The sequence below is a fragment of the Dermacentor variabilis genome, chromosome 11 (assembly GCF_050947875.1).
Source record: "Dermacentor variabilis isolate Ectoservices chromosome 11, ASM5094787v1, whole genome shotgun sequence".
Taxonomy (NCBI): Eukaryota; Metazoa; Arthropoda; class Arachnida; order Ixodida; family Ixodidae; genus Dermacentor; species Dermacentor variabilis.
The window spans coordinates 66,942,214-66,968,837 of NC_134578.1; the positions used below are offsets into that span (position 1 = coordinate 66,942,214).

The window sequence follows — 26,624 nt, forward strand, 5'->3', positions numbered from 1 at the left end:
CATTGTCAAAGGTAAAAAAGCTACATGTGAATATTTTAAAGACAGACAAATAGGATAAAGAGAGGTGCCGGAAAATTAGGGTCATATTCTTCGAATATGAGATATATTCCCTACACTTTCAGTAAAGCAACAGTACCCAAAGCTTCCGTACATTGGGGGCAGTGGCACGACGCAGCACCAATAATTTAATATCAATATCAGTGGGTGCATAGCATCGCACAATCATCCCTGAAAGAGCATTTCATTTGATCAAACTAATTTGCTCCAAAATCTAAACAAAAATATGGGTTTGAGCGTGCCAAGACTACTTTCTGATTATGGGGCACGCCTTAGCGGAAGACTCCATAAATTTCGACAACCCGGGGTTCTGTAACGTGGACATAAACTAAGTACACGGGTGTTTTCGCGTTTTGCCCCGTCGAACTGTGACCGCCGCGGCGGGGATTCAATCCCGCGTCCTCCAGAATCTAACTTGCTAGAAGCTAGCGGGGACCTTTTCGTGTGATGAATTTAGTGTTCAGAATGATGGTACTTTTGGAACTGATCAAGTAAAACGCGATGTTACACCGCACACATAGCCAGTAAATTAGACTTCTACTTCCCGTGATATTTGTCAACGCAGAGGAATGTTCCGGTGAATACTTCCTCGTGTTTTACCAAAGCAGCCACACTCACCAATGCAAATTTCAGCGTCATGTTTAAGAGTGTCAGCATTATAACAATTTGCAACACGAAAAGCTTACAAATGTCAACACGCGAATGAAATAAAATAGACGTGCGTACAATAATAAGGATATCGTAACATGACTAAGGAAGTTTTAGAATAATGTGTTCGGTACTGGTATTAGGGATAAGATATCCAACAAAGGCCCTGACAAGCCTGAGCTGTTTAGAGAGTTCGCTCATGATTAATTAATTGAGGAATACTGCTTGTTTGTTACTTTGCGTAATAATACTACATAGTGCCTGAACCATGGTGCATGAGCCAAAACATCATGTAGAGCACAGGGGAAAGCACATCCGCTATCTACCAGGCGATGTACTATAAGAAGAAGTAAAAGTAAAATTCATTTTCTGCACTTTCTCGGTAACGAATGCGCCATTAATGATGGTCAAAGGAAGAAAAAGAATTTAAGCTAGTTTTTGTCAGAAATAAGAACCTTGTCGATTTAGTGATTTCAGGTAACTATTTTCACTGCTTTTCATGCGGACAGATCTTTCACTAACGGAGTCTTCATCTACTTCTTGCAGGAACGGAATAACCCAAAGAAAAACTTGGAAGGGTTAACCACCTAGTCTATGCAGCGTTGCTTATATTACTTTCATATAGATGTGGTGCATAATACAGTGAGTTCACGTAAAACATCGCTAATTTCAGAAAGAAATAAAAAAAAACTATGACACATTGAAACCTGTGATTTGTGGCCTCATGTAAAGCAATTGAAAAAAAATGTTTTTTTTTAAGTCTTCTTCTTCTTTTTGGTGCTGACTAAATATCAAAAAACAAAACCTCTTCAACTGAGAGTCCAATCTTGGCTGTGGTGTGCGGAAGCAATGTCGCCAGTTGGCGTCCAGTGAAATTTTCGGCGTGAATTTCTACGGAAACCACCTGACAGCAATGGCTCGTATTGTTTTCCCATTCCACATCACACATTGGGCTCTCTCTTGAAGTGTTGTGATTTTTCGTATTTATTGAGCACCTAGAACGCAAATGGCTTAGACAAGAAATAACAAAAAACTTTTTGAACTGGTTTCATTGTGCCCACAAACCGAAGGTTTCTATGTATCATAGTTTTCTTTTTAATTTCACTTTGAAATCAGGGACTTTCGTGCAGTCACATTTTATTGTTGTGATGAATTTTCGTTTATTTGCGCTTAAAAATAGTTTTGCAGTGGTTGTTGGCGGAAGGTCTACTCCATACAAGTCTTTTCAGATGTTAATATCGTAAAATGACTGCGTATCAAGCCTGAATTGTTAGAGCAGTTATGATACTAAAGTACGCACGGGCCACTAAAGACACTCACATTGATACCACCGGGCTAATTTACCCACTTCTAAATGCCGCAGATGTAAGCAAAAATAAATGGCCCTCCTGTCTTGGCACGCTGTTTCTATGCGAATGAAATCCAACGTGAAGTGAAGCATTCTCGCATGGGGAGCAGCAGAAGAACACGCTGTTTCGGCTTAGTGAATGTGTTTGGTTGTTCATAATAACTTAATGTTGGTCTAAACTATGAAAGGGGTTAGTGATACTTACTGCCTTGAATAAAACGCGCAAATAATCGATCAGGCCCTTGTGTTCATGACCCATAATAGAAGAAAATGAAGTACTATATTCATGACTCACGACGACGGCTGCCTCAATTGTTGCCACCTTCGGCCCTGAAACGAAAAAAGCAGGATTCTGGTTTGTGTGTGTGCGTGTGTGTGTGTATGCATATAAAATGTGATGGATGTCTTTACAGACAACGTTTTCTTGAGAAGAAAAAAAGTAGGTCTGATCATTTTGGAATATCCCGTATGCCAGTGAAAAATTTAATTTTTGTTATATGTATAAATATACCAATAGTTTGGCAGCTTATTCCAAGAATGTAATATTTTTTCAGCAGCATGCCTAATTATTCGGTATATCTTGATCGATAAAGTTTTCAGCGTACAATTATTTAGTTCGCTGTATGCGGTTGTCTCACAGAAACATATATCGTGGGAAAATCAAATGCATTGTATATGCATGCTATACGGCAAGAAAGGCAGAATGGGAACTGCCTGACGCAAACATTCATATATAGATATATATATATATATATATATATATATATATATATATATATATATATATATATATATATATATATATATGTGTGTGTGTGTGTGTGAAGAAATAGGAATTTAGCCGAGGGGTGATGGTGCAGGCGAAATGAACATTATTTGGTCCTGGAGAGCTCCGGTTGCTCGCCGCGCCCACGCCGGTACTGGAAGACCATGGCCCTCCGCCCGTTCGCCGGCCTCCTGGACTGCCAAGAGCTGTACTGAGAGTTCGCCGCTTTTAAGGGCCCTCTCCCAGTCCTGTTCCGTGCTGAACTTGGCGCTACGTAACGCCGGATACTGCCAAAGCATGTGAGCGAGTGTGCACTTATCTGCCCTGCAGCTAGGGCATCCTGAATCTATGCTTTCAGCAAAGTGACTAAACGCGCTACGAGACGGAAACGCACCTGTCTGCAGCATCCGGAGAGCCGACGACTGCGGTCTAGTGAGCTTTGGTTCCAGGAGGGGGTACCTTCGTCTTGACAGTTGATTGCGCGAGGTAGCTTCGTTAAAGGTGCTAAATGGATCCGTCAATCTCTCCGCAAACCCGCCTGCGGACCCGCCCCGAGCGCCACAGCACGTGAATTCTCGCGCATGGTTATAGGTAAGTTTGTTGATGTTGGGAACTGACAGATGAACCCCTAAGTCTATGTGGGCCGGAAACCAGGTAACTGTGTGAAACCCTACTATAACCCTAGAACTGAGGATAGCGGAAGCCTCCCTGGAGACCACCCTCAAGGCAAAGGCCTGGACGGCAGCCCTGGCGTCAGTGAATATATTAGAACGGGAAAGGCCCTTTATCGCTAGCCCTATAGCTACCTGCTTTGCTACGGAGGCAGACACCTTCCCAAAGATGGCTCAGATGGGTACGCGTCCGCGATGATGAACGACTACGGCCGCAAAGCTATTGGAGCGGCCATACTGTGCCGCTTCAACGAAAGCGACCTTTCCCGGGGATCTATCTGCGAAGTCAAGCAGAGAGCTGGCGCGTGCCTTTCGCCGGTCAACATTGCACTGCGGATGAACGTTACGTGGCAAGGATTTCACCTCGTAGGTATCCTTAATTTTTTTTGGTCAAAAAGACTTTCTGTTGCGGACGGCCCGTATTGTGGAAGCCCAGCGACTGTAGGAGACGCTGCCCAGCCTTGGTGAATGAGAGCTGTGCAACCTGAAGTAGTTTCTGTGGCTCAATCACCTCCGATAAAGTGTTGTGCATGCCCAGGCTCATGATCCTGTCCATGTACGTGCTCATGGGGAGTCCCAGCACCCTTTTGATACTTTTCCGCATTAAAGTTGCGAGTTTATCTTCTTCGCTTTTAGACCAATTTAGTTCCGATGCGACGTAATTAATATGGGTCATGAGGAATGCGTCGTACAGCCGAAGGAGTTTGTTCTCCCTCAGCCTCCTCTGCGCTTTGAGGCCCTCAAAATCAGCCTAAGCATGTTCTCCGTTTTGGAGGTGATGCGCGCCAAAACCTGCGAGTGCCTGCCGTTTGACTCAAGAAGAAATCCAAGCATCCTAATACAGCTGACTCTGGGAGTCGACAGCCCGTAACTTGTGGTTAGCGTAATGTGTGTCTGATCAAGCGGCGAGAAGGGCCTCCTTCCGGGCCGAAGCGGTCTGTAGAGAAGCTACTCCGTTTGGGGGGGGGGGAGGTGAGAGTCGAAGCCCCGTACCCTCCAGAAAACTTTCGGTGATAGACAATGCCGACTGGAGCGCTTTCTTCACCTCAGCATCCGAATCTCTTATGCACCAGAAAGTAATGTCGTCCGTATATGGGGCGTGGTTAGTATTGGCTACAGTGGAAAGACATTCCGAAGGGTCTTTCATGACTATGTTGAGCAAGAGAGGTGAAATGACCGCTCCCTACGGCGTGCCCCTCGCACCCAGCGTAAAGGTCCTCGATTTTAATTGCCTGATATTTATGGTTGCTTTGTGGTCCCGGAGTAAGGCGCGAACATAGGCGTGGAACTTTGGTCCCAGCCCCATGCTCTCGACCGCCTGCAGGTTGAACTTATGTGAAATGGTATGAAAGCCCTTGGGGAAGTCAAGGGCCATTACTACCCGAACATCTTGCCTATATAACTTGCCTATAAATACGGAGCATCACATCCTGGTTGGAAAGACGCGACCGGAAGCCAACCATGTTGTGTGGAAAGAGCTCGTTATTCTTGATATGCCTAGTAAGCCTGTTATGAACCGCATGCCCCATCACCTTCCCCCCACAACAGGTAAGGGAGATGGGACGTATGTTCTGGGCGAGTGCCCTGCCCGGCTTGTGAATGAGCGCCACCTAGGGGGTCCTCCAGGCCTCCAGCACGCGGCCTTCCGTACAGAGGACATTGACCTCCTAGGCTTACTTAGCGATGGACTTATCAAGATTATGCAGAAGCCTAATCACATCGAGTCACATCGAAGTCACATCGAGTAATACCTTAAAAAACTTCCATTTGACTGCGGTGCGCATCTGCCCATCTACTGTTCAGCAAACTTCATTCAACTGCTGCCTAGATAGCTCCTCACAACTGTCCTCGATTTCTTTATCGAAGAGCGCTATGCACTTACGCAGCCTCCTATTGAGCTTCTACGCGTGTCATTTGTCAACTAATGATTTTTAGTCTACATTAGATGACCAACACGTGAGTCCATTACATCCACTTGTATGTCAGTCTCGACCGTCTTGGTTGTGAGGAGCGCATCCTCCGCTTATCGCGAGAAGAGGTCCTTCAACGTGCCATATTCGGTCTGATTAGCCTTGCGGCGCTTTCCAAGCTCCTCCCAACACGTCACCCAGAACTCCCTAGGCGAAGCCGCCCGGGTTTCCAGCGTGAACAAGAGGATAACGTGATCGCTTCCCAGGCTTTCCTGCAGGTTTGCCCATTCCGCGCTCACTGTGTTTTTAGTAAATGCTGGATCCGGAGTGGTGTCTCTGGTAACGGAGGTGCCCACCCTAGTTGGGAACCGAGGGGCCATGAGCAGCGCCAATGAACAGTTCGTCATAGCTTGAACCAGGTGTCTCCCCTTAACAGTGGCCTTTGGATGCCCCCAGGTCGGATGGTGTGCGTTGAAGTCCCCGACAGCTACGAGCGGCGACTTGCCCGCTAGGGCAGCCGCCTTTGCAATCAGCGAAGAAAACGTTTGCCTGTGATTTTGAAGGGTTCTGTAGACATGCAGTATGAATATGCTACACTTACGCCAATTAATCGGGATGATTTTGACCAGCTGGGCCTCCAAAATAGAGTGGCCTAGGTCAAGCTTGGGTTCTACAAAGGCATATTTCCTCACAACCAAGATATCAAGACAACGTTGCCCCTCCCCCTATCCACTACAGAACTATAGCTGGGCAAGGCAACAGCCATGTGAATGGTTTCTAGTAAAGCAATCACATGCGGCCTAACCGCCAATGGGGAAATGTACTGCTGGAGGGAGGCCTTACGGTTTCAAAATCCTGCGCAGTTCCACTACCAAATGACAAATTCATTTGCGTTGGAAGCCATGATTGCTACCGCTGTTATGCCGACTTATCGCCACGTCATTATTTACGCCAGCCTGAGCAATTGGCGTACAGGGGTCCGCCTGGGGAACCAGCGAAACGGGCGTCACCGGGAGTACAAGAGCATTCTCGCCGAGACCAAGCCTGCTTTCGATCATTGCGACTTTACGTGATACGAAGTCAAAGCATTCCGCTTGCCGCGATACTGACTTTCGCAAATCCCTGATTGCTCCAAGGACGGCCGAGTCGGACGCCGCCGTATCCCCTCCTTCCGGACCTATCTTCCGCTTAGCCGACCGCAGCTCTGCCGACGGAGACCGCGTCAAGGCTGTGCTGAATTCCCGAGAGCATCGAACTCGACCCTCATGTGTTGAAGCTGAGCTTTCAAGGTAGCGTTCTCCTGAATTAGAAAGGCAACCCTAGGGCTTTCCTTTGGTTCTAGCAGTGGCGCCTGCATTACCTGTGCTGGCAGCTGCACCGGCCTTGGCTTGGCTCGATCTGCCCAGGTGGTGTAAGCCTCTCGCATTCGCACCCTGGGGCGGGAGTGCCCCCTGGAGCGCGAACGCCCGCAGGAGCGAGAGCGCCTCCCGGAGTTCTGGTATGTACACACTAAACAAAATTTACCCTACCCAATATGAGAACACATGCCCCTGGTGCGGGGACAAGCCCACGCTATATCATATCACGTGGGCCTGCCAAAAAGCAAAAGAAATAACCATAATAGAAAACCCGAGTGCGGAACCGTGGGAGAGGATGCTTTCCAGCGACATCCTGAAAGTCCAGCAAGGGCTAGTAAGACGTGCTCGCACGGCAGCTACCCTCAGTGGGGCCCTGGACTAGGGCCACCAACCCTGCAAATCAAGATGGAAGAAACCATCTGAAGAACTGCTAACTCCATGTGTAAATAAAGCAAAATAAACGTTTTTCCCACCACCACCACCTCCCGGAGCGACTGCCGTGCCTCTCAAGAACAGGCCAGGGAGAGCGCGTTCTCGCAGGTGATGCCTCGCTGAAATTGTGTGATGCCAGGACCTGCTGGGCCTGCAGCTGCTTCTTGTCGTGCTTTCTACGTCGTGTTCTTTGTGTCACCACAAAGGGGAGTTGGAAACGATGCTTGCAGATCTTGTCTGCCGTTGGATGTGCCCCCCCCCCCGCCGCACAAGGGACATCTCGGCTTGCATTTGTGGTCCTCCGCAGGGTCATTCAAACCGCATCCACAGCACACTTTCTTCATCGGGGTGGGACAAACATCGGCACGATGACCGAGATCCCCACACCCATAACAAACGTCATTCTGTCTCTAGATAGTTGGGTACCTTTACACCACTGAAGAGAACGACGACCGTACTCGTTTCCTTGATGCGACGTACTTCCACGGCTTTAGGTTTACACTGGTTGACGATCATGGCCGCCAACTGCTGCCCGGCATATCCTCGTCGATACCTCGGATGACGCTTTTGCAGGTATCGTCGGAGGTCGCGGCGTAGGCAAAAACTTGATACTCGGTCGAGACGAGCCTGATGAGACGCAGCGCCGCGTAGGCGCCCGGAATCTTGGATTATGGGATAAAGAGGACAATAATACTCTGAGTTCGGGCTGAGGAAATCCTCCTTTGTTTTCTCTGGGGATAATCTCGCCGCCATCGCCGGGGCTTCGGCCAGGCGCATCTGGCTAACCTTCTTGAGATCCATATCTCCCTTGGGTCGGACAATCACTCGAATATGGCTCCGCGCCAAGGTGGGAGCCTCGACGTGGTTGCATAACGCCGAAAGACGCCCTGCGCGTTGGCCGTGCTGCAGATAGCTGTGCTGACGCTTTGAGTAGAAGCACTCCCTTGCTGCTGGAGAAAACGCTCATTCTTGTTTAAATCAAGGCGACACCCAGGCGCGTCAGCTTCTTCACGGGGAAGACCTTCCCCTTCAACCATCTGCACCTCCGGCATGATGCCGTGCCTACCGGGTCAAAAACGAGCTCGGTAGAATCCTCTCGACGAGATCTGTCAAATGGTGCAAAAGTCTTGAGGATTGAAGTAAATCTTCCAATCGCAGTCGAAAAGGACGGAGCCAGCAGAGATCTGTCCGAACGCGTCGGCTCCTCCTGCGTCTCAAAGGGGCCCGATTTTATTAGTACTCATTTCAAAATAAGCCTACCAATAGTGACTCGAAGGACAGCATAGGGAAAAGTATGTGCACCTCTTAGGTGAATTAGAGAAACAAAAAATAAATGAAAGTGAATGTGGATGAAAAAGCAAATGGCCGCAGGTGTGGAGCACGAAGCCACGGCTTCGTGTTACGCGAGCGATGCTTTTATTAGTTGAGCTACCGCGGCACCGTTTTCGCAGCGGAAGCTAAAACGCCCTGTTTTTGTGCACCTGATTGGTACACAAGCTGTGCGACAGCCTCCGCGTGACTCTAAAATCGAGGAGTTAGCGACTCCTAGAAACAGTTGCTCTTCGAGGAAAGCAAACTTTTGCGACCCACGTGGTTGCAAAGCGATCGGTCGCAAACAGTCACCAGCGGCCGCTTTCTCAAAAATTAACGGTTTTCGTCCGCGCGCTCATTGCTTCTTTTTTCAGTCGCATGACCGCAGTCGCAAGGCTTCTAAACCAATCAGTTACACCGGAAGACGGTGCTTTCAGAAGCTCGCTTGGTGCTTGCTGCTTCTTTACTTAGTTCGCCAGAACACGTGCGCAGCAGCAATCGTAAGATATTTGTGTGTGGCGATGGGCCGCTCGCACATGCATGTGTGGACGTCATTTGCCTTGTGTTGCATTTTGATTGCCAGTCGGCCGCGGGACCTCTTCAAGTCGCTGGTGTGAATGAGCTCTTAAACGGCGCCAGAAAGTGCCCCGCTGTACGGTACCATCATGCAGTAGTACAGGTGGTGAGGCAAGCAGGCTCACATTCTTCCTTCGCGAGAGCTAGCGAGAGATCGTGAAGACCCAACGCTGTCGATTGGGACGCTGCCAGTCTGGTCGTTGCATTTGCTTCCAGAGGCGGTCATACATGACGCACGGGGTTGCGAACTGCTCGTTGCAGAAGTGAGGCTTGAAGCACCGGTGGCTCATTCGAACGGCTGAGGCATGGTGGTAGCAGGAATAACGCCCATAAACGCAGTGCAACGTAACTTGAAGAATAGCCACCACAGAAAGCATGATAAATAATATCTTGTATAGTAACCTCGATTCGTTATTCCGAAATATGTGAAATACACAACCCGTCGCGCAAGAATTTTCTTCCGAATATCTAATCAATAACCTTTTTCTGGGATATCTTAGTTGGTGAAATATCTGAATTGCATTCAGCAAATTTTCACAAACCAGTTGTTTTCATTTCTTCGACGAAAGATAGCGCAGCGAGATGGGTTATATGGTGCAGTAGGAGAAAGCCGCTTCTTGAGGATATGTACATGCTTAAAAAGTAATTGTATTTACCTAAAATTCATTCACGCACCCTTCATGACAATACCACAATATGGTCGCTTTTAAAAAACGCACCTGTTCCTCTTGCGCTCCGAGCTTTCACTTTAATGTTCTTCATTTTACTTGTTCCCATTTCGTCACCCAATTGTTCGTCTCTGCCAAGGCCTGCAATTAAAAAAAAGTGTTTCTGTAACTTGGCTATCCGCATTTCGCTGCGGACAGGTTATGATTAAATTATGATATTTTATTTTATATTAGAAAATATCATTTAGTTTATTATGAAGAAAAGCTCAATTCAGGCCCTATTACTCATATAGAACAGAGGCTCCTGCCTGAAGGAGGAGGAGTTCACCCAGAGATAAGGCGTACATTCTTTTAAGCGTGTACATTAGTCGACCAACACATAGCTATCACATTACTTCGTTCAAATGAATGAGAACGACATGAGCCCCTTACGTTCGCTTCGTGCATGTGGCACTCTGCTGCTGAGAGCAAGGTCTTGTGTTTTTGATTCCCCAGTATGGCGGCCACATTTATTAAGAGAGAAATGTGAAATACTAGTGTACCTAAATCTAGGCGTAAGTTACAGAGTCCGAAGTCGTCGAAAGTAATCAGAAGGCCTCCAATTAAAAGTAAGCAACCACGGCGCGTCAGCCGTCTTACGGGGGTTCGCGGTTTACAACGGTTCGGGGGCCGATTCGGCGTCGGGATCTCATCGTCAGGCAAAACTGAGGCAGCGCAGTGTTACATAAATGATAGCTATATTGAAATTAAGGGGTTTTACGTGCAGCAAACACGATGTGATTATGCGTCAAGTTGTAGAAGCAAATCAAAATTATTTCGATCAAGTGGGGTTCTTGTTTATTGCACAAGCCACGTGGACGTGTTAAGGGGCGCGGCCAACCGTTTGTATCTTGCGTGGAAGGTATACTGTACTATGTTCCCTTGTATCGTGAAAAAAAAATATGGCGGCCAGAAATACTGTTGTCTTAGCAATTGAGGGAACATCAGAACAACGTTCGGAAACTTGCCATAGCTGGTGATCTTGCTGTACATTCCGTCTGCTGCATGTTTAAGCCTTTGTTCTGTCCCACACCATGACTGGCCAATAACTCTTATTAGTTCAATAATAAAATCATGGCAGACACAGATATCAATAATATTATAATAGCGTGAGTGGCTACTCTATGCCTGTCCAAAAATAAGAATTATATTTTTTTCTCGATAGTGGCTTATGGCGGATGGTGATTTGCTGTGTTTTGCTGTGTTTTGCCTTTTGGCTATTTTTGGCAATAAAAGAGTCAAGCGTTAGTAGCACGGTATCGTCGTTTACTGCCGCATTGTTAGGTCTAATTTGCGCTGCACTGTAGGTGATAAAAAGACGTATTTAAATGTTTAGGTACTATTGACACTTACCATTATTTCGATGAAGGTAAAATGAAAGCGAACGAGTGCTCGTATGGCTAGAATTAGGCGCAGACGAAGAAACAAGATGCCCCAGATAAATCCCCTCCGGAATGTCTGATGTACTAGATGTTTTATATTGCAGTTTACCCCAAAGAATTGATAAATAACGACATGCACTCTTCTTCCCCTGGTGCATGAATCCATCTTGCAGAAAAATTGATGCTAGTTATTATCACATGAAGTGTAGGCTGGGTGGTTGAAATATAGAGTGGTACATATCAACAATGCCTGGCGACCATCGCCTTCGGCCTGTGCAGGATACACGGGACCTGACAAACAATACCCACCTATTTTATTGATTTCATCCTGGAAGTGACCACCATCCACGCCAAGTATTTGGTGGGAGATCTGACCGTTTGTTCCCCGCGTCGATCCGTCCTTAACTCTAATCATCATTCCATCGCCTATGAACCCTGTCTAAAGGATAAAATAGCACATATCATCATATTGTCACGTGGTAGTGACGGTTAAGAGGGCAGCAAAACTGCGATAAATGAAAGGAGCGTTTTATTGGGCGCACTTGTGCCTTAAAGAACAGGCTACACTCAAAGAACAACGGTAGCGGCGAACACGGTCGGCGGTCGTCGAAATTTGATCAACGGATCAAGCGCGTCGACTTTTATACATAAATCATCGAATGTTCCAGACTAATCGCTGGGACCGGCGCCCCTTCCACAAAATTGTACCTTATTCGCGTCGCGCACATATGCAGTCAGATTACGAAAGGTTCGGTCACAGACAGTGGATGGAACCAGCGATAACATTCCAGCAACTTTCGACACATGCAAGCGCGTCCTGCGCTGTGCGATAAAATTTGTTAAGCGAAACGTGTCTCCCGATGAAGACAAGTACACGTGTCAATATATACCAGTAAGCGTCCATAAAATAATGCACCCTAATGGGAAATGTACGGCTTTAAACAGTGCTTCATCAAATGCTCGATAAATACTGTGTATCTAGATAGCATACTGGAAATTTTGCATACTTGTAACAAGCTGAAGCCTACTGTCGATTATCAAGGTCAAGATAGTCTGTATGCTACCGTTACTAGTATATGCGAATTCTTCGTAAACTCCTCATTGTCATATACATCTATTTTATATATATTTAGCATAACGCAATAGCCAGTAGAGTAGCTTTGCTCAGCTGCTGAATGTGAGCGGAATGCGAAACTAGCGACATTTTGTACACAGTATGGACCATATGTTTTACCTTCCATGATTGTTTCACTGCGAACCTACTGAACATCTCCTCCTTTAGTTACAGTACGCGAGAACATTGATGAGATAGAGTATTTATTATTGTTTTGACCACTCACCACGCGTGTTCCTTCATCACGAGAAATCAGAAGTACTGCTCGGTTACTTTGATCTGCATAGACTTTACCGTCTAACTCAGATAGGTTTACCTGCAAAAATACGTATATCGGAAATTAGGTTGCAGTAAGCGGTGATATATCAATGAAGCTACCAAAAGGAAATTGTTGAAGTTGCACTTTGTGTGGGTGTAACATTTCGTATGTGTACTTTCGCGCCCCAAGCTAATGATTAGCATGTTCTGGCAACTTGCCCAATAAAAAGCTTTCTTTAGCTACATCCGTGTCACGAAAGTGTTTAAAGTTTCATGGCAAAATGTGTTATTATTCTTTATTGAGCATTCGGGAGATTGTTTTTTTTTCTTACAGAACGTTAACTCTGGGTCACATTTCCGGAAAAAGATTCCATGAAAATATTTATATGGGAAGTCGGAACTGGCAGCAGGAACAAACGCGTCATTTGTTCATAATATCTTTCATGATACCATTCAAGATAAATATGATGTTAAGTTCTGTGATATACCTTAATTAAAAACTCTAGACGCCATACCTTGGACATCGCCACCTCCCTGGCAATTATTACTCACAGCAACAACCGTAGTACTAGGACGATGGACACCAGAACGGTGACGGGGCCAACGCCACATTGCCCTGCGATGAGCGCTGGCTGCGCCGGCCGCGTCACTTTTGCTGCGTCTACCATTCTAACGCTATTCTTAAAGTTGCAATCACAATCTCGCGACACTGTAGGTAAATTTATGCCATTGCAGTTGCCATGGTCTTCCACAGGAAGTTAAAGCGTGGTAACATGCTATGGCGCCACGCGTGTCGTATTCTGTAGGTGGGAGAGAACGTGTGCGAGGGCGAGCTGAGAACTAGAGTAGCTTGATGCATGCCATCATCTTCCGCCGCCAAATGTCGCAGGTGGTGTCATCCGGCACAGGCTTGAAGAGGAGTTGGGTGGAATTGAAAGTGTGGTAACGGAGAAGGAGTATAATTTAATGAAGAGAAAGGAGGAGTGGTCGGACTGAAGGTCATGTCGCTAGCCTGCTACTCCTCACTGGGATAAGGGGAAGTGAACGATGCAAGGAAATGTAAGTGATAGTTGATTAAGATATGATACATAGAACTACTATTTACATCTTCCCCATTGTGCCGAAGCGCGCTTTATACACAATATGAACAGGAAGAACCTAGTCCACAGAAAGCGTTATTGCACAAAAACATTTCCCACGGCCTTCGTGTTCCACAGGTTCTGCGGACGACTGGCTAAGCCTGTCTCACATAAAAAGTTCAAGAGTGATATTATGGTGCGTTGGGCATGGTCAACTAGGGCAGGGGGCAGATAGCAGTTATGCGGACGCTCCAACCACATTTCTGCTGTCGCTGTGATGTTCCATATTAAGTCCAAACACGATAACATTGTCGCCGTGCGCCGTCGCTGTATGTGCTAGAGAAAGCATTAGAACGTCAGCCGATAATCGCGGCTCAATCTAGCGCGCGAGGGAGGCAGTCGGGCTGAATGCATGCTGCTTTCTGGCGCGCGCCGGGCACGGGGGGAGGGTGACGAGGGAGGATCATGGATGTTTACTACGGCGGCTGATGTTTACGGTGCGGCCGCTTTATGTTCCAAGCGATCTGCGATGATGATGATGATGATGATGATGATGATGATGAAACACTTTATCCCTCATTGAAGGGAAGGGGACAAGGGGATAGAGGGTGGGGGGGAACTACTTGAAGTAGGCCTCCTCTGTCCTCTCAGCCCACTCCAGGATGGCCTCCTAGTGGTCGGACCTCGAGCTGGGCAAGGTAGCCTCCCAGTGCTCCTCAACAGATATTAATTGCTTGAGGAAAGGGCGAAGGGGGTGCTTAGGGTAGCCCCACATGATGTGGTTTAAGCGTGCTTGGACAAAATGCGCGCCCCCGCGGGCTACATCATCATAGCAATCTGCCATGTCGACAAATCATGCGGAGTGCCGGTAACTTCGTATGCGCTGTGCGTTCGACGTTTAATTCGCATTGCAGTGAGAGACAGCACGAAGGTCAAATCCCTCGCTGCTGATTCCGCACTTCTTCACTCGAGCGTTTCACAGGAAGTGTCCGCAGTCGTCAATTGAGATGTGTTCATGTTTATACGCGCGCGTGTGAAATCGTGCTCGTTAATTTAGTTTGTAAGCGAATGATTGCATATTTATACGGCCGATAAAATTAATGTCCTTAATTCTTATAGCGGTCTACTAATTTGCTATCGCAACCAATGCTTCGCCTTTCGGGCCAAAAAAAACATTTTTGTGCATTCCATTATTTTCAAAAATGACTTGATCTTACCTTTGTTTCTGTGATTGAATCTTGACCGTAAGTTGTTACTCTGAATGTACTAGCAAAAACGGATGCTTCTCGTAATATCAAGGTAATGTCTGCGTGTATTGAAAGAGTAAGCATTCCTTCCGACTTGTTTTCATGAACCACGGTTGGAAATATATCGCGCTGTATTGCTGACCCTGCAATATCATAATAAGCATTTTATTTCTTTTTTTCATATATTTATTTTTGCTAGACAACTATACTTAAATATTTTATTGTCGTTTATTTCTATTTTAACATCTGTTGCACAGCTCTGCCACAATCTTTGTCACTGGGTTTAGTAGTAATTGAAATAATTAAATACTAATAAAAATATCTCTGTAGATTTAGTTCTGTGACCTTCATTTCATGCGCGCTTCTATTTAGGTTATCTTGTCTTAATTTTCCCAGCGCGATTGTGCTGCAAGCACGTATATCGCCCTCATACGCGTAGAAAATTTGTAGAATCATGGGCGACAATTTGAGTTCTGAAATTTCAGTTAGCTTCAAATGCCACTTCGTTTGGAGAATAGGCACGTATGAACACCAACAATTTTGATAGTCAATAAATACGATCACTTACTAATTTCTATAGTTAATCTTTTTAGACGTGCAACAAGAAACACTTATACTGTGAAAAGGCAGAGTGACCGTCCTGATGCGGCTTTGGCTGAAATTTCCGTCTTCTATCGGGCGTAAGGACTTCAAAAGTACCTAATAATAAATGCGAAGTAATAAAGTAGCATGTTGGAAATAACAGCAGTGATAATTCTGAAGCAGCGGAACGGTCAGTAAGAAATGTGGGATCATAGAATGTGTACTTGAGACCTCGGATATATTGCGAAACATTCGTGCAATAATTGTCATCTATTATTTGCGTGGCCCATAGTAGCCACCAAATCACAGGACTCTCGATTAAATTTAGCATATCTCCTATTTTCACGTGCGCTAACAATATGAACTATGTCGTGTCGCCGCCTGTTGCGACAACTAAGCGACCAAACTATCGGCGATGAAAGACCTTGCAGGTGACGCTGATTTCCCGTAGGCACACAACCCCCCTCCCCTTCTCCCCCCCCCTAACGTTTATTCCCAGCTGTTAGGCCCGTGACGTTATCGGCCTGTGGCTCCCGTGCGTACGTATCCAGAGGATAGAACAGCGTACTGCAAACCATGCGCGATAAGATGGTGCGCAAGCACTTATCAGCACAAAGCGCAGCCAGTTTTCGATTTTTGCGATTAGCAAGTGCTCTCGATGGCTTCGAAAAAGTATCTTCATGCGGCAAAAAGCCCATCTTGCCGAACCTAATGAGTCAGGGTGGCATTTGCAGCCTCCTACCATTTGACTTCTTTCGAGACAAGCACGCTGACGTCATTCGTTAAAAGGTCATGCAGCAGGTACCATAAGGTCACAGAATAACGAGCGACTTCTCAGAAAGCAGATTGTTTTCGCCTCCTGGTACGGTTTTTGTAGGAAGTGTGCAGATGCACGATAATAGGCGCAAGTTTTTGACATCACCTCGGCAACTGAGTAAAAGGGCGGTGATCTATAAAATATGCATGTAAGGTGACACTTTCCATGGTCTACTACGCGCACCATATCTGTTTTATTGCGATAGCAATTATATGTTTTTATTGAAATAGTATTATTTACCTACTTCCCCTTCTTTGCGGTTTATAATTTTGCAATAGCAATTATAGGGACATCCTAAGCAAATTTTGGTGCCTTTGTCGCTGCCGTCGCCGTCACCGTGAGGTACTGTACATATTAAGGCATACGCATGCTTCAGACGACGCCATGATATATGACTCGCGGTATATGCGCGTCATACTGCCAAACCATTCTACTACTAAAGTTGCTTAAAGGCGGCCTTACATTATTGACAAAATTATTCCTCAGAGCTTTCACAATGGCAGCCCCCACACAAATGCCACGAAACGAAGTACCGACCGCGCATATGTTTTATCTTCTCAAACGTAAACGTAAGAGTGCGAAGCAATGATATAGCTCAAACCTGAAAATGATGCAATTTTAACGGCGCGGCTACGCAATACGTAAGAGTACGACGTAAACGTAAACGTAAGTGAATGTAACGTAAACGTAAGAGTGCGAACCAATGATAGAGCTCAAACCACAAAATGATGCAATTTTAACGGCGCAGCTGCGCACTACCTCCGGGATTGGTCAAGGAAATATGTTCAAAACATACACGATACGGAAAAGTGGAGGTAAAGCAGCTAGGAGGCACGTTAAGTTTAATTAACAAAGTCAAATGAAAATTTCTGATGGCAGGATTCAGACAGAAAACCACTCGCACAACAGCTCGTTTTTACTTCGAGAGTTTAGGTTTACTTCAATTTTTACTGCCACTACAGCTACGAGTCTTAAATTTCGCTTATTATTCTAACATATTGCTATCGAATTCATTGTTTTGCTATTACGGCGATACTGTGGTATTTTTTTTGCCGTTTCACTCTGGCGGTGTTCTTAAATAAAGGCCAACAAAGTTGCGGCAGAGCCCATCTCCCGATGACGGCCGATGGTAATGGAATATGCTTTCAAGCAGTGTGCAATAAGGCGCGTTGAACACCCTTATGTGTAAGGCACCTTTATTTAAAATCTGTCGTGGTCTTTCTCAAATTTCTATTGCGGCAGCTTTATGCGTGGCACAAACTGCATCCGGGAATCGCTCGCTTTGCTGACACTTCACCGGCAGGATGGGCTATGACTATGAGAGCATCATGTGGAGTGCATGACATCGCCGAAGTCCAGACGACGAAATTACCCACATGGAATGGCGTCGGTGGGCCAACGATGACGGCATGACAACGACGGCTTGACGACAATAAGATCACGATTCGAAATCGATGACAATGGGGTGACAGTTACTGCATGGCGACAATGGTGTGACGACGGTGGTACGACAAGAATCGGATGACGAAGCTGCACTGATAACGGTGGAACAACCACGACAGTATCACAACCCCTGTGTGACAACAACGGCATGATGACGACTACGTGTCGACGATGGCATGGCAACGGTGGCATAAGAATTGAACAACAGCATGATTAAAATCGGAATGGCGAAAAAGGAATGACGTCGATAGAAAAAATAAGGCCGGACTACGAGCATGGCGTGACGATAATGAGGTGATTCTGAAGCGATGGCAAAGTAACGACAGCGTAACGACAGTGGCATAAGGACAACAGTATGGCAACGATTGTACGATGACGATGGCTTGAAGACGACGGCATGAAGGAAGTGGGATGGCGACGGTGGAACTACCAGGACGGCATCGCCATCCCAAGAACTTACTAGTGCCCGAAGCTACGAGGCAACTTGGATCACTGGGTCGACGATAGACGCCTAATACATGGATAGATTCGAAGTCTCTGAAGTAGGCAAAGAGTGCTAATTGCATTTCACATTTCGGTACTGGTCGTTATCAAATCTCTATTCCGCAGTACAGCAGCCAGGCGCTGTATCAGCTGGGCCACGATCACAGGCTGGTCAACGAGAATTCACACACGGTGGTGTTCACCGGTGCAGTGTTGGACGCCATGCAAAGGGAGGGAAGTTTAGGGTGAGCGCCACTCTATGGCGTAGCCTGTTCAAAGCGAAGCGTGAAAGAAGAGTTCAGCCACACTACGCGGCTTATGCAGGATGCACTTTGGTGGTGATTCTTTCTCATTTGTGGATTTACCTCCAAACCGGATCACATGAATTACAATCTACTAGAGTTAAGTAATTGCACATCGCACCCCCGATATTTACCATCCTGGCAATATTGAGTCTGCCACCAACAAGTTATATGTGTACACTGCCACTACACAGGTAATTGCATTAAGCGCAAGCTTAAGCTAGGGGCCTCTTATATCTAGATACATGGGAAATGAGAAATCGCTTTTGTCGGCAACCTGTGAACCACATTTGATGAGGTTTGTTACATTCGACATAAAAGGCTAGAATCTAGTGACTGAAAGGTTTAAAATCTAGTGGTTGCCAATTTTTTTATTTAGGTCGCCAACGCCTTATTACAAATTTGTGAAGTTTATGAAAACTAATTTTGCGAGCCAGAACCATGTAACTAAGCAATGAAAAGCGATATCACAATTGCGTAAACTGAACCTAATAGTACATTTAAAGCGGACAAAATTGATATATTATACATAGCATGAAAATGCACCACTAGTTCGTGAGTAGTACTTTTGAAATGCCGTTGTAAACGATGTAACAACTAATGTGATATATAAATTGACATATCGAATTTGTCCGCTTTTATGCCCTAATGACGCTACAATGAAGTTTTCCACCCATCAGCGTATTAGCCGACAAGTGTGCACCCCTCTCTAAGAACATATAATGATAGATGAGGCCATCAGCTGGAGAAAAATTCAAACAGGGTTTTATCCTCACATAGAAAGATTACACGCCATGTTCCCGACGGACTATCCGGGTTCCTGCACCTGGTGCGCAGGAAGTCCTACACTTTTTCCCCTCACCTGTGGCTGCTTAAAACACCCCACACACCTGAAAGACGCAGGCTTGTCATCACAACTCACGTTCGAGCAGTGAGACGCGCGACTGACCAGCTCTGACGCGGCCGATCGCTGATCAACCAGGTCGTACGGGCTGCTACGGCAGGTGGGGCTCTCGACTAGGGCTCCTCCATGAGAATAATATATTTTATTACTGAATAAAGTTTTTTCTCTCTCTTTCTCTCTATCGAATGGGGGGAGCTTACGGAACTGCGATATCTGCTCTAGGTGCAGAGCTACGAATGACTTAACTTCAAGCTTCTACTTCTTTTTTTCAAACTTACCAATTTTTTAAATATTCCGTTGAAAAACTTCCTACCAAAATCGAAACTGTGCTTGCAACAGTCACTAGAATTTCAAATCTCTATCAAATGCTACATGCACCATGAAAGTTGTACCAGTGGTTGTCCATGAAAAGCGTGTCTGCGTTTTACATGCACTTGAACCGGCGGTATCGGAATTGGGCCCAAGCTTAAGAGGAAGCTGGTATGTGGAAAGTGGCCGCGAGGCTGCTGGCCGACGCGAACGTTAGCATTTATTGTCCTTGTCCTCTTCTGTCAAATACTGTGGGCACGGGGCCGTTACATAACAAAAGCAACAGTTTTTCCATTCGAACAAGTAATGTTTTATTTTGGTAGATATGATACACGGACCAATAAATTAAAACCACGTACCTCCAGAAAGCAGGCTTTCGTTATGAAAGGACAAATGTCGTGGAAGGAATTCGCAAAAGGCGTATGTGAACATGCATACATAACTGTCATATTGCGCATGGTTAAGGATAATAATTATGTTGACTGGTAAGTGATATCTTAATACTTTCCATAAGATTTTCATGGATATTGAGTCGTTAGGGTACACAAGAAATTAAAAACCTTGCATCATTTTCATTGAGTGGCAAATGTTAAAAGATACGCTTTGTACGCTACCCGTAGATATCACGCGCATCGCTCACTTATATGGGAGAGTCTGACTGTCAATGTGGCTAGGAAAATTAGTGATGGTTAATGACAAAGAATTAAAGAAATGTTTAAAAATATTTAAACGAAGATTTGGAAGTAGTATACACGCATCTTGCAATGTACCACATTCTTACGTTAGCTTCTGATCATATTCTCTGTGACGCGGTACACATCTGGCACATATCTCACATTTGAATAAATATGTTATCTTTTATTCTGTTGTAAACAGGCCACGAAATTATTGTTGCGCACCTTTTAAAGGGCTCAGTAAACATATTTGTCCAAGATGCTACGCAACAATAATAAATGTTACAAAAAAAAGAAGTTCTAAAGTCCGCAATTTGCCGCCACGAATGGGGCAAAAGGGGACAAATAAAGAATTTACAGTATCTTGCCAAATGACGAAAAATAATGTAGGCGGAGGACAGTAAGGAGAAAAAGAATATTTAATTCTCAGACCCTCCTACATGTAGAGCATCAGGTTTCGCGGAGGCATGCCTTCGTAATGGCAGACGAAGACGCAAGTCTTATTTTTAAGCAAAAAAAGAAAATAAAGACGATGAACCATACTGTTCCGTGTAAATAGGCTTGATGTAAGTACGCTTTTGCAGGTCATTGCGGATATTTTCATGATATTGCCGTGGACGTGTTCAATGCTCTGGTAGCGTTCAATTTAAATTCGCTTAATTGCGAACATTCCAGCTGCCATCATTTATCCTTCCTTTTTGTTCTTTTCCATAATTTATTTGTAATGCTCCGTGGCATGCTGAATAGCAATATTCATACGGCGAATGCATGGAGAAACAACTGCTTTGTAATTGCTTTTTTGTTGTTCTTTTTCAAGATGACGACAGGAAAAGACTATATAGAACAGTAATTAAAAGTGTGAAATAGCGTAAGATTATACTCACTCGCTCGTGATGGCCAAAATTCGGCAAACAGCACAATAACAGAGAAAACAGCGCTGGGAGAAATATTTGGCTTGGCTACAAAACGCCTAGACACCAAGTTCGACCGAGGCATCTTTTGTGACAAAACACTGGCAAACGCTTGCTTCGACGACGGTTGCTGATCTCTGAGAAACATTAAGGACATGTTAAAAGCATTGTTTGTAATGAATTCTCAGAGCTGCGCAGCTGCGGGTTTCACAATGCCGAACATGTGGGACCTATCAAGAAAGAACGATGTCGTGTTCCCCATGTTCCGAATAAAGAATATAATCTTTCAGCACATAGCGCTTGCTTAACTACAAAGCATGCGAGTACTACGGATACAGTACAGAATAAACGCAGAGATCACTGTGCGCGATAGCTTGCCAACTTTTCAATGGAACAGTTTAACTAGCGAGAAGTATTCATGATATAATTCGATATCACCACTTACTCGTGTAGACTATAATAAAGCGAATAAGCGGATTTATAGGACTACGGCTTCTCCGTCAGTTACTTCATCCAATCGATCCGGTATCATTAGCAGGTTTGCGCACGAGACCTGCCATTTGCCGGTGCTTATTGCTGAGACAATGCTTATTGCTTATTGCTGAGACAATCTTATTGGCATCATTAAGGAGTGTGCAATAGAAGTCGGTGGTAACGCCGTTAGACAGGAATTAAGTAAGCTATCGCAGGAGACGAAAGATCTGACAAAGAAACGCCAATGTATGAAAGCCTCTAACCCTACAGCTAGAATTGAACTGGCAGAACTTTCTAAGTTAATCACAAGCGTAAGACAGCGGACATCAGGAACTATAATATGGATAGAATTGAACAGGCTCTCAGGAACGGAGGAAGCCTAAAAGCAGTGAAGAAGAAACTAGGAATAGGTAAGAATCAGATGTGTCCGTTAAGAGACAAAGCCGGCAATATTGTTACTAATATGGATGAGATAGTTGAAGTGGCTGAGGAGTTCTTAGAGATTTATACAGTACCAGTGGCACCCACGACGATAGTGGAACACAGAATAGCCTAGAGGAATTCGAAATCCCACAGGTAGCGCCAGAAGAAGTAAAGAAAGCCTTAGGAGCTATGCAAAGGGGGAAGGCAGCTGGGGAGGATCAGGTAACAGCAGATTTGTTGAAGGACGGTGGGAACACTGTCCTAGAAAGATTGGCCGCCCTATATACACAATGCCTCATGACCTCGAACGTACCGGAATCTTGGAAGAACGCTAACATAATCCTAATCCATAATAAAGGGGACACCAAAAACTTGAAAAATTATAGACCGATCAGCTTACTGTCCGTTACCTACAAAATATTTACTAAGGTAATCTCATATAGAATCAGGAACACCTTAGACTTCTGTCAACCAAAGGACCAGGCAGGATTCCGTAAAGGCTACTCAACAATAGACCATATTCACACTATCAATCAGGTGATATAAAAATGTGCGCAATATCACCAACCTTTATTTATAGCTTTCCTTTATTACGAGAAAGCGTTTGATTCAATCGAAACTTCAGCAGTCATGGAGGCACTGCGGAATCAGGGTGTAGACGAGCCGTATGATAAAAATACTGAAAGATATCTATAGCGGCTCCAGAGCCACCGTAGTCCTCCACAAAGAAAGCAACAAAATCCCTATAAAGAAAGGCGTAAGGCAGGGAGATACAATCTCTCCAATGCCATTCACAGCGTGTTTACAGGAGGTATTCAGAGACCTGGAGTGGGAAGAATTGGCAATAAGAGTTAATGGAGAATACCTTAGCAACTCTGCGATTCGCTGATGATATTGCCTTGCTTAGTAACTCAGGGAACCAACTGCAATGCATGCTCACCTACCTGGAGAGCCAAAGCAGAAGGGTGGGTCTGAAAATTAATATGCAGAAAACTAAAGTAATGTTTAACAGTCTCGGAAGAGAACAGCAGTTTACAATTGGTAGCGAGGCACTGGAAGTGGTAAGGGAATACATCTACTTAGGTCAGGAAGTGACCACAGATTCGGATCATGAGACTGAAATAACCAGAAGAATAAGAATGGGCTGGGGTGCGTTTGGCAGGCATTCTCAAATCATGAACAGCAGGTTGCCACTATCCCTCAAAAGGAAACTGTATAACAGCTGTGTGTTAACAGTACTCACATATGGGGCAGAAACCTGGAGGCTTACGCAAAGGGTTCTGCTGAAATAGAGGACGACGCAACGAGCTATGGAAAGTAGAATGATGGGTGTAACGTTAACGGATGAGAAAGGAGCAGATTGGGTGAGGGAACAAACGCGGGTAAATGACATCTTAGTTGAAATCAAGAAAAGGAAATGGGCATGGGCCGGACATGTAATGAGGAGGGAAGATAACCGATGGTCATTAAGGGTTACGGACTAGATTCCAAGGGAAGGGAAGCGTAGCAGGGGGCGGCAGAAAGTTAGGTGGGCGGATGACATTAGGACGTTTGCAGGGACAACATGGCCACAATTAGTACATGACCGGGGTAGTTGGAGAGGTATGGGAGAGGCCTTTGCCCTGCAGTGGGCGAAACTAGGATGATGATGATGATGATGATGATGATTATTATTATTATTCTGAGACGTAAGTAAGAATTTGTCCTGACCATATTGAACTACAAAAAAACGGATCTGTCTTCTGTAGCACCATTCTTGTAACACTAGCACCACAATATTGTCAAGCAAGTGAAGTAAGAGCATTTTAAGCCACTATATTGCCGGGCTATTGAAAATAATGACTATTTAAAGCGATTCACTGGTAAAATGCATGCGATCGCTATATGCTCGGAAGCCCCTTAGAGCTATGGCACAAATTCTAGTCGCCACAAATTGCGCTCGCAGTCCATTTCAATAATTTATAAATATAAGCCCGCTATACTTCACCCGTCTTGGTGGCGTAGTGCCCATTGCATTGCGCTACAATGGCCGAGGTTCCGAGATTGAATGGCGGCTCCGGCATTCGCATTTCTATGATGGTGAGTTGCATAGAAATACGAGAACGCCCGTGTACCGTGCATTAGGAGCACGGTAAAGAATGCCAGGTGATGGCAGTTAATCTAGATAGAGCCCTTGACAACGGCGTACCTTATTATCGAATCGTTGTTTTGGCAAGGGAAAAAAAACAGAATCAAACTTTTGATGTACTCAGCCTTGGCCAATGATGTAATCGGCAGCACAAAAATTTATTCCTAATGTTTGTTGCATCCAAATTATTAGGGCAAGTTTATTAAGTAAGCGTGTTGTCGTATAGATGCGCCAGAAATTATGGGATGACTTTATACAGAGCTCGCTCCCGGCAGTACCTTTCTGCCATGGAGGAAGGAAAAAAAACTGAGGAGTGGCCCTGACGTCACCCTTCATGAAGCTAATTCGAAGCTGGAAGTTGGCGTTGCTCTGCCATCATGTCCGGCCAGTTCTCCTCTCTTGTTTACATTTCTCGCGGAACCACACCTCCCTGCGCGCAACCGGGCTGCTCGGAGGCGCGGGCCCCGCAGTAACACTAAACAAAGGGATGTAATCACGATGTCTCATTTCATTACCGTTGCCAAAGTAATGTTGAAAGAAGTTGATAATGAACTTTGCGAATTGGGCCGTGAAATAGAATTGGCTGCTTTTATCCGCTTTTATGAAAATAAACGAGCTTTATCAGCCCAGCCAATTGAACTGCTCTCATCATCCGCAAGTACTGGCTACTGCCCAGTTCTTGCGTGTTTTTAAAGAAAGGCCACCTTCAGAGCTCCCTTCTACATGCTTTTCTCTGTTTGAACTTCCTCGAGCTCTCAGACGGACTTGCGAGCTGGACGTATGGTGATACGAAAAGAATGCACGCATTCTCACTGCTCTGCAAGCATGCACTGGAGACGCGTCCGACACACCGACCCATTTGCAATCCATCTGGACTTTACGAGCACAAACACGTATTCTCGCTGTGGCTTGAGGAATCGTCGCGTTTTATTGAACAAATTTCCTATGGCCGCGCATCACTACGACAGCGCGCCGGCGAGGAGGTAGAATGTCATTTCTGACTCTGCGTTCATATTCATTGACTGCGACCTAAGGTGCAATATTCCCACGGTAAATGAAGCTGCACGCAACCAAATTTTTGTGATAGCCAGCGCACGCTGCGGAACACTACGCGCGTATACCTGGCCTACGTGCGACCATGGAACACCCGTTAACTGTGTTCGCAGGCGTACCTTCTGTGGAGCCTTGCTCACTCTTGCAGCGCATCCGCTAACCTTCACTTTCCTGCGCTTCTCGCACGCACAGGCAAGATAAACCTGTGGTAGGCATGATTTGTTCTTTAATAAGTCAAAGCAGCCGCTTCTTTTCCATCTTCCCGGATGAAGCGTTCACTGGCCAGCGCACGGTGCCCAGCTCAGCAGAATGCATATATTCTGCATAAAGCTCTATCGGCACGTGTATTGCACGTGGTACACCTGTGCAGGTGTGTATTACCTTCGAACACGTTCTGTTTAAAAGTGTTCGCGCTGTCGCAAGTAATGCGAGAAACAAGCAACAGTTGAGCAACATGTGTTTTAATATGCGCAAAAGAAATTGTTATTGAACACGAAGTTCTAAAACCAGGATTATGCAATCTTGAATATCGTACGTTCTACGTGCCGCAAATAAGGCATGCCCTGTCACAAGCAGGAATCACTGACCTGCAAGTCGTTCATTGTGCAGATTCTGAAACGCATCGGTTCTGGCCGGGGATCGCACGTTAGCAAGATTCCGCCGAAGAGGGCCGAATTCCCCGCGGATATTCCTTCGTCCGCTGCCATTGCCGTGACTCTGTACATTGCGGGCAGAGTTGTGTGCGTGTAGATTTCACCAGCTTTAGTTCCTCCTGTCCGACCTGGCCACAGCAACATCCGGGAGCGCAGCGCAACAAAACTCGGAGACTAACGCAAACCTGCCCGCACGACACCTTTGCCACGGTACGAAACCTATGAAGCAACACGTGTGAGCACACAGAACCATTACAAAGCCGCCATTGTCGCCCTAAATCATGGCCACGTCACTACATTCACGCTTTTCTGCTAGCGTTAGCAGGGGCTAGGACCTCTCCTCAGTTTTTTCCTTCCTCCATGACTTGGTTGGATGGATGTATGTTAGAGCGTCCACTTTGGGACGAGGTGGTGACTTGCGCCACCAAGCTCTTGCTATTATACTGCCTAATGTCCTACCTAGGTTAAAAAAGAAAAAAAAAAGAAAAAGAAAGCAGTTTGAACTCCAACAACCAAATTTTCTGATCCCCTATTGCGAACTTTGCTTTTGCACGTGTCCGGTTCTGTCGTTTCCCTACTTTTCTTCCACCAACCTTACAATCGC

General features: G+C 45.6%; 1 protein-coding gene and 1 long non-coding RNA gene across 2 annotated transcripts in view; both read right to left on the bottom strand.

Moving 5' to 3' along the window:
- LOC142563312 (uncharacterized) overlaps nucleotides 1-4,865 on the bottom strand; it is a 45,064-nt gene extending 40,199 nt beyond the window's left edge. Inside the window, exon 1 of the mRNA XM_075673870.1 lies at nucleotides 4,767-4,865. Within this exon, the coding sequence (XP_075529985.1) occupies nucleotides 4,767-4,865 (99 nt within the window). The remainder of the gene's footprint in view (nucleotides 1-4,766) is intronic.
- A 6,644-nt stretch (nucleotides 4,866-11,509) lies between these two features.
- On the bottom strand, nucleotides 11,510-21,371 carry LOC142563718 (uncharacterized). The gene is made up of 4 exons (XR_012824396.1): nucleotides 21,263-21,371; nucleotides 14,835-15,007; nucleotides 12,507-12,596; nucleotides 11,510-11,605 (listed from the first exon to the last, which is right to left on the bottom strand). It is a non-coding gene; the product is annotated as an uncharacterized LOC142563718 (long non-coding RNA).
- Between the last annotated feature and the right edge of the window lie 5,253 nt (nucleotides 21,372-26,624).